We start from the raw sequence: 13,764 nt of genomic DNA on the forward strand, positions 1-13,764 counted from the left end.
CACACACAGAGACATACAAGTCCAACTGAATAGCTCATTTAAAAACTGTGTCAAGTTAAGATTGTAACATTTAGTGTGTGAGCATGAAAGCTGTCCTTTGGGAATTGTTTTTGTTTTATTTCACCCCAAAATTAAATTCTATGTAAATAGGACTTAATTTTAGTTTCTCACCTTTATCTTGGTTAAGTAATGTGTGTGTGTGTGTGTATGTTTATGAAAGTTCTGTGTTGAAAGGGAATGGGTGGAGGCTTCTCTTAAAGGTTATAATTAATTATATTTATAAACATATAGAAAGTGAGTTTACTCCAAACAGAATAATTCACCTATAAAAGTTAAAAAATAAAATAAAACTACTGAACTTAAGAAAGCAAATTAGTTACAAACACATCTGAATACTGATTTTGTATACAGTGAATGCAAGCTTTCATTGGACAGTCATCTGATTTTAGGTAGAAGTGTTTTATTATTGTTCTCATGTCCTAGAGAAAATGTAGTTCAGAAGCAAGAGTGACTTGGAATTGGATATTTTGTTAAAGTATCTAAAAATTCCATTTGCTTTGGGCAGATTTATATCACATGAACTGCCATGTGGGTCACTTATTCTAGGCAAACTTCCAAACCAAGAATTCTCACCGTTAGTGACCTCCAGGAACAGAGAATACACTAACTTTTAAACTTCTTCGTATTGCTGACACAGGTAACAAGCATCCTCTAGCACAGATTCTCTGTTGTCATTAACTTACATTGTCTTGTAATATATATTAAAAAGATGGACCAAGAAACTACTATTTTAAGTAGGGAGAAAAGCTACATCATTGTTCAGCTTTATAAGGCAGTTAAAACAATACAGGGCCAGTGCAGGCAATCACAGAAAGTTACCAATAGAGAAGGGTTTGCATTTTTGTTTAGAAACAAAGGGAAATAAATACTATGGGAGAGGAAATAATAGATAATAATTGGACAGGTCAAGCACATGTAAGGATTACAGTAGTTATGATTTTTCTTGCTTCTCAAAGTCAGTTAATCATGGCTTTTCTAGAGTGGGGGTGGGGAGCAATGTGGTTAATACATGTTCAAGAATTCCAGAAAAGATAAATGATTGCTCTAGTTCCTCATCTTTTGAGCTTCATGAGCCATGTTGTAGTCAGGGTCACAGCACCACAAACCTCCTACATGCTCGTCCTGGCCTATGAAAGCCATCTGAGGGGAGAACATTCCCTGATGAGGTAGCATAGATTTTATAGTCAGGCAGTCCTACTGCTAAATTCTAGATCCATCATTATTAGCTGTGTGGCCGAACAAAGTTAGTTACTCTCTAAGCCTCAACTGTTTAATCTGAAATAAATATAATAGCACCTACTTAATATAGTTATTGTGACTGTATCAAATCAAATGAATATTGTAAGAAAAACAGCACGAAGCCTGGCTCTCAACACATCTTAGACCACTACCACTTTCACCACCATCATCACCTCCAACAGCACCACCAGATCTTATACCATTACCTCTACACCAGCACCACCACCACCACCAGCACCACCACCACCACCACCAGTACTACCAGCATCACTACCACCAGCACCACCAGCATATCCCAAACCACCACCTCCAACACCACCAGCACTGAAACCACCACCATCACTACCACCAACTCCAGCACCATCATAATCACCACAACTACCACCATCATTACTATCATCACGTCCACCTCCACCACCTCCACTATTACCACCATCACCACCACCACCACTATCATCACCACCGTTACCACGACCACCACCTCTATCACCATCATCCTCATTTTAAAGATGAGGTGAGCTTAAGTAATTTTCTGGAAGTCACAAGCTATAAAGGGACAGGAGTGGAGCTCAAACTTGGGTATGGAATCCAAGATGATGGCTCCTCCTAAGTCCATCTTCATCTCAGGAAGTCTAACATGGAAAAGTGGTGTGGTCTTGGTTTCGAGGGTCACCACAGGGTTTCAAGGGTACCTAGAACTCCAGATCTCTCATATCTAAGCCTAAGAAAAATTATATCTGGAAATAAAACAGCTCAGGCTATTTCACTAATATCTGAATTATCAGGTTTAGTGAAATTTCCCTGGTTGCCCTGTTATCATGAATGCCAGCCTTAAAGGCAAGGGATCCAAGTTCTGCTTTGGCTCTGTTTTTGCACGTTGCCTCCATATCTTCAACTCAAAGAACACAATGCCTATTCCCCCACCTGACCCTTTGGAGACCATTGTAAGATGGAAAGAAAATGTCATCTAGCACACGAATCCTCCTGGGGAGAAAGGCAGGAAATGAAAAGGCATTGTTTATTTCGCCTGGCTCTACAATGAGACAGCTGTATAGGCCTGTGAAAAGAATGAGCCCTGGCAACCTTTGGCAAATAGATGGGTATTACGTAGGCAGTATGTCGAGCCAGGAGAGGAAGCAAAGGAGATTTCCTTTAATTCTGACCATATTGTTGACTGCTTGCTTTCCCTCCCAGGACCTTCTGGACTTCCACTACCAGGCCAGAAAATGCACGGCGGTGTGGCAAGCCAGCAGCCGAAGTCCTCGAGCGGCCACAACTGCTTGCCTGCTCAGTCGGCTCCTTGCACGGGCTCCCCTCAGTTGGCTTACCCAAGGCGGTTATAAAGATCATCTCTAGTGCCACTGACCCACCTTTCATTTGCCTATTCTCTCTTCTGTTCCTGTCACCTGGTTATAGCCATTTCTATTCTACTGTTGCAAGGATAACACTTGGCTGCAATGGTATTTACAATGTAATAGGGGCCTAACAGCTTTTCCATTGCAATGGGCACATTTCAGTAACCACTGCAGAATACAACGGAGATATTTTATAGGAAAACTTCTAAAGTTCTCAAGATACTGTAATCCACAGGTAATTTTCTAAACCTCAGCGAACAAGGACAGAACAGCACAGCATCAAATAACCCCATTATAGGTGTTACACCCTCAAGGTTGCTCCATTCAAAAGAAGTAAGCAAGTTTAAATCTCTCCCTGGGTTACCAGTGCCCTCAGGAAAGAAAACCGGAAAAAAAAAAAAAAAAAAAGAAATATTTTCCTACCTCACAATTTAGTGTAAAATCTGCTCAGGGTTTACCAAAATGGTGGACACACACTGATAACTGAGAAAATGGGGTGAGAGTGGGAGGCAAACTGGGTTAAGAGCTGCCCAAGTGGCTACAGGATTAAAGTAAGTCAAAATCATTCCTTAAGACCAAGGACGAATTCACAAAGCACAAAATGAAGTACTGACAACATTTTACTAGAAATTTTGTAAATTCTTTTTAGGAACTATAAGAGGCAATGTGGTACAGAAGGGCAAGCACTTAAGCTTTTGTTTTTAAGTAGATCAGCTAATTTACTTATTTTTAAATTTTTTCATATTTTTGTAGTAAAAACACTGAACCTGAGTCTACTCTCTTAACAGATTTTTAAGTGCCCAATACAATACTGTTAACTGCAAGCACAATGTTGGCCAGCAGATCTCTACAACTTACTTATTTCGCATTACTGAAACTTTATACCTGTTGGTTAGCAACTCTCCCTGTCTCCTTTCCCCTGCTCCTGGCAATCACAGTTCTGCTCTCTGCTTCTATGAATGACTACTTTAGATACTTCATATAAGTAGAACCATGCAATATTTGTGCTTCCGTGACTGGATTAAAGGGAGCTGTACACTCAGGTTAATTTAAGCACCCTCACAATGATTTAAAATCCATTTAAACAATAAGTGTTCATAGAGTCTTTCATTACATTTGATAACCATCCTGACTATTTAATGAAGTTGTGCATACTCTCAGGTTTACCAAGATGACTCCATGTTAAAATGTACATTACACTTTTCTTTCTAATTATGCCATCTGTCCTTAAAAAGCAAACGCAAGCATTGTGTCCAAAATTAGGACAGTAGCTTACACCATGTCTTCATAATGATGTTTGTACTTAAAATATGAGTTCTCTCAGTACCTCCCATTTTAGATTGTAAGGAGTATATATTTATTCTGTTTCCTTCATAATGATTAGCCCAGTGTTGGGCACAAATCAGAGTTTATTAAATATGTGCAGATTGATTGATATATAAATTCTACTCTAGGCCTGAACCAGTAAAGCAGTTAAGCCCCTATGTAATAGCCGTGAATGATGACTCAGAAGAGTCTATAATTTAAACACTTCAGTATGTCTAAACTATGAAATCTCCTCATTTGCTAAGATAAAAAATGTTTACATAACTATATTATAACCCCCAACTCTAATTAGCAGTGGGAACATGAGATTGTACAGCAAGCATGGCAATCTGGTTAGCATGGTAAACGACCCTGGTGCACATAATCAATTTAGGCTCCTGGCAGCAGTAAATTCGAAATCGTAAATGTTTCTGACTTGGCTCATACTCTGTCTTAGTTTTATAATAGTTATGTAGTCATGAAAGTATATGCATTTATAAAAACATTTCTTGTAGTTATCATTTAGATTTGCAGATAATGCTACATGAGGTTTGGTTCCAAGAAGGATAAATATTCCCGTCTGTAAAGATAATCTACCAAAGCCATTAGAATCCTAAAATTATTCCACCTAAATTTCTTACATTAGCATATTACCTAGGAAAATTTTATGTAAATATAAAATATTTAATTTTAATTTTAATTAAATAGGTTAAATTTTAGTAGTATAAACATAGATAAAATTCTTCTGCCATAAAGTAAATCTTCACTACGTTGGACTCAAGGTAGCATGTGCTAATAGCCTTTCTGTCTAATGTTATTTTCTCTAGTATTTTTATTATTTCTGGTTCCCCCAACACACATTATTCTTCTGATTGCTTCAGGATTTAATATTTTTGTTTCATCTTTTTTTTTTTTTTTTACAGCTGGCTGCCTTCTTGGAATATGTTTTTGTTTTGCTGTCAGAACTGAATTGCTCTCGCCTATAGCTAAGTCTTTATTCTTTGAAATTCTATACAGCAAAATAATATTGGTAATATAAATAGCAAAAACGATGTATTTATTTTCACTGGAATATAATAATTCCATAAAACCTATATAATAATGAAATTTTATTTCTTTTTTCTTTTCCCAAAAAACTGATGTAAATATTCAGTGTTAAATAGCTATATTTGTTGAGCTATTGAGATGTCTTGCATATTGCATTCCTAATTAATAAAGTTACGACCATAATTTAAAAGGTAATAATTGTTAAAACAATATTAATTTTGGACAGATACTTGTGAATAAATTATGCTGTGGCTAGGAACTCCCAGTGAACTGATTTGCTAAGCAATATATTATGTAAATTTTCCAACCTACATTCTTTGTTTTTCAACTCTACATTTTAAATATATAATAGTAAATGCTCATGGTCTTTTGAGTTGTCTCCAAAAATGATATGAGTGCTGGGCTACAACTACTGTATTTCCCCGAAATTCATTTTTGCTCCAAAAAACTCATTAGGGCTTATGTTCAGGGGATGTCATCCTGAAAAATCATGCTAGGGCTTATTTTCTGGTTAGGTCTTATTTTCGGGGAACAAGGTAAGTACAATAATTAAATTTGATTTGTAGCTCTATTAGCTAATTAACCTTAACATTTTCCAGGACAGTCAAGCTAATGTTAGACCTTAGAAGACCAAACAACATATTGTAATAATTAGCACCACTAACCAGCATTATTAAAGAACAACCATTAGTAGGACTTCAACACTGGGGATATCACCTACCAAACCACAAATCAAATTAGCATATTCTTCATTTGTTTTTTATTAGATGTTAACATTAGACAGAATTCTCTGTTGAAAGTCAAGGTTAGCTGGCATGAGTTTGGGATTTCTCATTGATTGAGTTTATACAAATACATGTGCTATTAATTATACCCATTTAATGGGTTTTTCCATTACAATTTTAAAATGTTTTGCCAAGAATACATTTTATTTGAGACTACAAGCACCACTTATCACTTATCAGTATTTTTCTCAAATATAAATTTGATCTTAAAAAAAGTCAAACTGAAACAATTCAACTCATTTCTGTACAAATATAAATGAATAGGCACAAGCATACTTATATTATAATTTTAAATGAGTTCTTCTACTCTAAAATAAAAACAAAGATTAGGAATCTATCTTGTTCTTAAAACCAAAAAATCAATACAGCTGCCTGTCTCTTGATCTCTGTCCCTGATCAGATTGGACCCTATTTCTACCTTGGTTAATGGCTTCTTAAAATTAGATAGCCTTTAAATCCAGGCTTTTCCAGGAATCTCTTTATGGTACTCTGGAAAGAATCATAAATTCTGGCTTTGTGCACAGCATTGAACAAACAAAAAAAGAATTTTAAAAAGTGGTGTCAACAGTCTCATCGATGTAGGGTAGGTTTTTAAAAAAGTAATCTCTTGATATTAGCTGTGTTATTGGATGAGATAAAAAATTCATTCTTAAAGATATATTGGGTTGACTCTACATAGTTCAACTTTCCTGCATGATGACAAAACTGTCGCTTGGATCTGACTGTGTATTAGTAACAACTACCAGAGGAAAAATGATCCACAAAAAGTAGAATAAGTTTTTCTGGAAACATTATGTTTGAATCTTTGGTGCCTAACTTAAAGCTAAGTTAAGTCCCCGTCACCCAAACACATTTATTCAAGCAAGAGAACTATTAAGTATCTACAAAGCTCATCAGCAGTAAAATCCTCTAATGATGGCAAAAAGAAAACTCTTTAAAATTAAAATTCTAAAAAGAAAAAAAACATAGGGCTGTGATTTTATTCCACTTATAAATAAAATATTTTTCCATTTCTAAAATTTCATATTTCAACTTAAAGAATAAAATTCAGTAACTTTTTAAAACTAGGAACTGGTGATTGATCTAGAATACATCTAACAACACATATACAGAGATGCCATACTGATAATTCCACCAATTCTTATCACTTTTCACAAGATGTATACATTTCTAAAGCTGGAATTTGGCAATATTCCTTCTTTAGCCAGAATTAAATCGATTTAATGGCATAGGGTGAATGTTTTAAATGGAGGTTGGCAGAATAAATCATTCCATCAAATCACTCAGTCTTTTTCTCTCCCCCCCCTTCTTCTTCCACACTGTGCCCAAAAGAAGGTTATTTATTTATGGTTTGGTAAAAGTCCTGGACAGCAGAATAGATCTGCAAAGCCTCTCAAATAAACAAGTACAACACAATTATTAAGAGAAAGCAAGATCAAATTTTCAAGAGAAAACATCTTAAGTAAAATGAATAAACAAAACAAAACACCAATTTGGTGATATTTAGGGGCTGACCTCTTGAGAGTTCATTTACTAACATGCAGTACACTTTTACTTGGATTACAAGTACCATCTAATATAAGACAGTTCAATAACTGAAATGATTAGAAAATATTACAAGAAAGAATTCCTAGCAAAGGAATAGAGTTTATACATTAAGGAGGGCAGGATCACATTTGACGCAAGGCCTTTGGAAAAATCCTTTCTGGGGCATTCAAGATATTCATTTGCTACTATGCATATTACTATCTTTTAGTCAAATACGTGTCCCAGCAAAACACATCTCAATTAAGTGAAACATTAACAGCATACAGTAGATATTCATCAAAAGCTATCCCCCCCCGCCACACACACACACCTGAAGATGGATATTATAATCTCTATTTTGCTTTATTTCATTGTGATATCACACTCAATAATTGTTCATCTCCAATATACAACATCAAAGAGATGTAAAGACATTGGCTCTTTCTGGAAAATCTGTTCTCTCTGCCCACTCCGTGTTGGTTTTCCCTACACTTTCAGTAGAAATTTCATCTTGGAGAGAATGTACTTGCCATTTGACGTATCACATGCAATTTACACAAGTGTTAACCATTTATAGAACAAACTATATTTTATATTTTTTCCTGAAATTCCTAAGTTGCCAATGATTCTACCACCATCATCATTGATTTTATTGTCCTTTGTTGCCTTGCAGATACAGTTTCCTTCCTTCTTTGCAGTTTGGACATTGCTCATTGAGTCAACTTTTCTGGTTTGTTTTTGGTAAGTGCAATGCCCCTTCCTAAGCAATGAAGGAGGAGTAGCTCTCTAAATAGCAGCTGTCATTGGAAGAATAAGTACACGACTGGGCACTCCATGTTACAACATTGGCAAGTGTCACTGTAAAGTGGCAATAGGAAGAGTAAGTTGTTCTCCACTTTTCTCTGTGCCCTGCAACTAGGATGCTTACGTCTGCCCCCATCACGCATCAATAGGGTAAAGAGTTGTTTACAATCATGTAAAGTAAAATCAGACTGGAACTAAGTAAGAGCTATATGACTTTTCCCACGTTGGCATAAAACTGAAAACAGCAGGGTTGGTCATTAAGCCATAATTAAGCGTCATCATTTCAGCAGAAACATCATCCTTTATGGTCACAAAAACACAGTGTCAGATAAAAGCAGCAGAAATTATTTCAGCCAGCCCTGGTAATCAGGAAATTCTTTTCAGACTTGTTTCCTTTCTGGGCTTTCCCAATTTGTACTCAGTAATGAAGTTAGGGACTTGATGTGATGTTTAAAATACTCCTGTTCTGTGTGTATATTCTACGATTCAAAATAAGTACACATTTTTCAACCCATTGTAAGTGGTCTGATAAATTATGTCACAAGACTTACTCTATCATGATCTATAATGTACTTAAAATATGTAAAAGTACAAAAGTAAAAACAAAATCAAAATGAGATCTCTGTGTATAGAGCTTACCGAAGGTACACGAGCGAGGGCTGAGAAGTGAGAGCTGCCTTGTATAGTGACTACCCCACTCCTTGTATGCCATTTAGTTTAAAGAAATGCACATACTCTCACATCTACAAATACACTCAACCACACATGTATATATATATATAAAAAATGAACTTACACAATTTCATCGTTCTGGAATTCGAGCTCTCCACAAGTGTCCTCAAAGTCCTCTCCTCCACCTCTGGCCGTCCCTTCAATGGTCTTATAGGGAACGATAACATTTCCTCGAGCTCCGGATGTTCTCAATACTTTCACCTCCATGATGCCAATGCTCTCACTCACATGAGTCATAGGTTCCTCGAAAGTAAAGATGCCTGCGTGGTCATCATCAAAAATAGTCACGGTGGCAGTGGAGGGAGATCCGAGACAAGCGAGTGTAGAAACATGATTGGCTTCCAGTATGCCATCTTCTGAAGCTTCAGAAGATACTTTGACATTGCTGAGATGCACAAGGAAATTTTCATCCTCCTCAAAGATATCATCATCGATGATGCCAACTCTGATTTCCTTCTGGGTCTCACCAGGCTTAAAGACCACAGTTCCTTCAGTAAATTCATAATCAGACCCAGCATTGGCTGTGCCATCCTCGGTTCGGAAGTCAACAAACACAGTGTTGGTCAGATCACCACCTCTGCGGATAATGGTCAGGGCTACCGTACCACAGTTCTCCAGACACTGGTATGTCCCTTGTTCAAAGAAGATCTTACTAACAGGGTCATTTTCAGCCACTTCTGTGTTCACCTCATGCATGCTGACAGCCTTCCTTGCTTGGTCAGCCGCGTGCCTCTTTAAAATGTTGCCAGCGCCAGTCATCAGGCGAGTAGCTTGGATGCGGTAAAATGCGCGACTTTTTTGCTGCTGACTTAGGACTTGGTAGTTAGCTAATTCTATTAATTGCTCTATTTCTTTCTCTGGATGCTTCTGCTTGAGTTCCTTCAGAATCCTAGCCATTTCTCGCCTAGCCTCTTCATCGTCCTGGTCCCTCTCATCCACCTCCAGAACCAGAGCGCCATCTAAGAAATTGTCAACATGGGAATTGACCACTTTCCCGTCCATTTCAATTTCAGTCTTGGAAGATGGCCTGTCTCCTTCATGTTCGATAATCATCCCCCGCTGCTTGCCGGCCCGATACCTCTTGTAGACATACTTGTAAAACAGAAGCCTCCTGTCTGCTACCCAAGCGAACACAACACAGATGGGGAAAAAGAAGAATGTAAGCAAACCTTCCCAGACCTCCACGACCCCAGGAGAGATGACAGACAAAATAATGTAAAGCCAGGTATAGGCAAAGATGCTCCAGGCTGCTGTCACAAAGAACACACGCAAATGCTTAATCTTCCTTGTCTCCCCGTCTGGGACCACGTAAACGCAAAGAGCAATGATGATGAACATATTGAAGGCGGCACTTCCCACGATGGTGCTAGGACCGAGGTCTCCTGCAGTGAAGTTATGGCCGCACACTTCAATTACTGAAAGGAGGATCTCTGGAGCCGAAGATCCCAGGGCCATCAAGGTCAGGTTGGAAACCGTCTCATTCCAGATCCTCACAGTTGTCTTGGTGGTCTCTCCATTGGGTTTCTTTATGGTTATTTCTTTTTCTTGAGATGTAATGACTTCTATAGAGGACATGAACCGGTCGGCAATGATAGAGACTCCAAGAAACATGTAGACCATGGCCACAAAATACACAGTAGCTCTAGCAATTTTGTCCCCAAAGGAAGGGTCTTGAGGCTCCCAAATGGGTAAAATCACCCCTTTCTTACAGTAATATGAGCCAGTACACTCGCCAGTATCATTGGCTTCTCCTTCCATTTCTGTCTCAGCACTGATGTGGTCCACGTGGGAAAATAAGAGAGCTACGAAGGCTAACAGATGAAATCCCAGCGAAAAGGTGGGTGAGAGACTTATTCGCTGCATGTTGTACAATGGCAGATTTCCAGCTGTCCCAACCTACTGGTAAAAATCAGATGGGGGTTGGGTGGGGGAAAAATAGCACATCATTAGAGCCAGATCCAAAGCATGAGTAATTAGTTATTTTTATTAATTTTTCCAATCATTTGTTTATATTTGACTATCACATCATCTATGGTGAATCATCATTCTAAAAATCCATCAGTGCTTAAGTGATCCATTGTAAAGTTTACAACTTATTCTCTGCTTGTGAATTTTCTACACGTGGCCCCCACCCATTGAGCAATATATACAATTGACTTATTGGAAATGAATAGTTCAATGATAGCCTTGCCGTGTTGCATGCACATGTATGCATGCTAACAGCCAATAAGAAGAAAAAAAAAAGTTTTGAAGCAGGAAATAATGTTCTCCTTGTCGCTAAAGCAATTTTCTTTTAAATTGCGGTTAGTGAATCACCTTCCAGAAACTATTTCATTGCCAAAAATCACCTTATTAAGATCGATGCTTTGAAGTTCAGACTTTAAAAATCCCACCAACACAGAGCCTAGTGATGACCTTAAATTCTGGAGCACACTTTACATGGCATTTCATGAAATCATGGCATATTGCTCCAAACCTACTGGGAAATACAGAGAAACCTTCACACTTGCCTGTAATCAAAGCTCAATGGTATTTGCACTTGAGGGGGAAAAAAGTCTGCTGTACTGCAATAGTTCCATACATTTAGTACGGTTTTTAATAGCCTGTTTGAGGAGAGCACATTTCGTCCTGATTTTTAGCAAACCCAGGTCTATTACTTAACTAGCAGCTGGGCATCTCCTTCTTTCAGCACAGCTCTTCACATCTGTGTCTAGATCTCGCTCGAGAACCTGCAGGCTGTCCACACAGGAAAGAGAGATAACCAGGCAGTACAGTTGTGGGCAAGACTCTTGCCTGGTAGGCTGTGAAATCAGTGTTACCAGCCGTAAAATGTTCCTTCTCGGTGCTGATGTCATCCTTTCCATGGTCATTCTAAAACACCGCTTAGTCCTACAGAGGGTTCAAGTGACCCAGAAATGCAGGAGCAATAATTCCATTTAAATTAGCTCATGTGGCAGAATGACAAGGACCACAAAGTGACATGAATGACGAAGGGCTGTAGGCAATAAAGGTTATGGCAACTGAGTCACCGAGCATCAAAAAGCTTGGGAAGCAAAGCAAAGTGGTGGACTGAGCCACCATGGCCCCAAATTCACACAGCAGCTTAGGCAAAACTCAGCTTGGACCTTACATCCCCTCTGCCTCTAGGGCTCGGTGGGGTACTAAGATAGCGGAAGGTCTGCTCCAAGTCAGGGGAGCTCTGGTCTGGAAGGCCAGTTTTGACATTGGACAAAGTGGTGACAGGAAGGAGTCCTGAGTCAGAACACAGCCTTGTGGCCCGATAACAAGTTAAAAGTGGAGCTGGATTAGAGCCTTTCAGCGCCTCAGGCTGGCTGAGGGTCTCCCCCACATTCACATATATTCTCTGGCCCTTGTTTACTACTGATGGCTTATACAGGAAGCTGCACCAAGGCCCCCAGAGAGCCCTCCTGGCCCAGCACATCCTGGCAGACCCTCAGGGAACCCGCCATCGCCTAAAGCCCTTTATAGCTCATCACTATTAGTTAGAAGCCTTGACATTTTCCCCATAAAGTAGACACAGCAGAGGGTGGTGGCTGTAGAATTCCATCATAAGTAAAAGGCCGAAAAGCAGAAGCATATTTTCAGAATATGCAAAAGTTCACGGTCAATGTGTCTGCTTGTTCAATCATTGAGCAGCGGGCTATAGCATCTTTGCTTAAAACAAAGTGACACTGAACCAGCCGGAAAGAGTAGTGGAAGGTCCAGTGCTAACTCCCTTATGCACCCATTTATTCCACAAATATTTCTGAGTACCACCTAATACTTATTTCAGAATGGCCTGCTAGGCTTTGTTCTAGGTCCTGAGACTTCATCAATGAACAACAACAACAAATGTCTCTGTCTTCACAGACTTCACATTCTAATGGGAAAGAAACAAACATAAATATAAATGTCAGATGGGAAAAAAGTGCTGTAGTGGAGGGAGGAGCAATACACGTGGGAAAGGGAGCCGTGTGTGAGTGTGTGTATGTTTGTGTCAGTGTGTGCACACACGACATGCATGATTTATACTGGATGGTTAAGGAAGGCCTCTCTGATAAGGGGACATTTGAGCAAAATCCTGAGAGAAGCAGGGACCAGGCTTTGGGGATGGACATCTGCAGGAATTCAATTTCAAATAAGTGCAAAGATCTTGATGGGCATTGTGCTTTGCATCGTCTAGGAACCACAAAGAAACCAGTGCAACAAAAGAGCAATAAGCAAGGGGAGCAGGGCTCAGGAGCTGGAAACGCAGTGGGGAGGGGTCAGGAGGGGCATTGAGGCGCTGGCTTTAACTGTGAGGGAGTTGGGAAGCTTAGGGAGGTTCTGATCAGAAATACGATGAGCTAATTTTCCTTTGAAAAAGAACCTCTCTGCTGGTGCCGTGGAGAAGAGAGACGATAGGGGTGGGGGTGGAAATACAAAGACCAGATTTTGTCTATTATTTAAAAACCTGATTTATAAATGATCCTAATGCCTGGTAGGTGTAAATATGATACATAGAGACCTAAAATTTAAAAAGGAGAGAGACGTATCTGTAGTTACCCCTTTGGAAGATTTGCAGCATAACATGTCTTGGGAGCCTGTAAGAACCAGAAAGGCTAAGCGTTTGCTCAGGGAGCGCAGTACAGAATAGACAGGAAGCACTGAACGGAGATTCACATCTGTACCTGCCTCTAAGACTGATAGGATTGACCACTCCCTTCAAATTGCTGCCAAATCTCACCATCCCTTCCTTCTCATGTCAGCCAAAATGAACTTCGTAAAGTGCAGGTGTGACTCTCTCACTCCCCTTAAAACTTCATTGGTTACCTAGTACTCTGAAGACAAATCCAAACCCCCCCGATGGGCTGTGCAGACCTTTTAAGATCTGGCCTCTGAGTTCCAGAATACAGAAAGTCTTTCCACTC

General features: G+C 39.1%; 1 protein-coding gene across 8 annotated transcripts in view; it reads right to left on the bottom strand.

The window, feature by feature from the left end:
• Nucleotides 1-13,764, bottom strand: part of SLC8A1 (solute carrier family 8 member A1) — a 386,698-nt gene that overhangs the window by 295,949 nt on the left and 76,985 nt on the right. For 5 of the 8 annotated variants that reach the window (XM_074331918.1, XM_074331919.1, XM_074331921.1 and 2 more), the window contains one exon: nt 8,919-10,750. In XM_074331918.1, coding sequence (XP_074188019.1) covers nt 8,919-10,717 — 1,799 coding nt within the window. In that variant the 5' untranslated portion in view covers nt 10,718-10,750. Of the gene's footprint in view, nt 1-8,918; nt 10,754-13,764 lie in introns of all 8 variants that reach the window. The other 3 variants (XM_074331917.1, XM_074331920.1, XM_019742701.2) reach the window with 1 other exon arrangement.

This window comes from Rhinolophus sinicus, linkage group LG05 (assembly GCF_036562045.2).
Source record: "Rhinolophus sinicus isolate RSC01 linkage group LG05, ASM3656204v1, whole genome shotgun sequence".
In the NCBI taxonomy this organism is placed as follows: domain Eukaryota; kingdom Metazoa; phylum Chordata; class Mammalia; order Chiroptera; family Rhinolophidae; genus Rhinolophus; species Rhinolophus sinicus.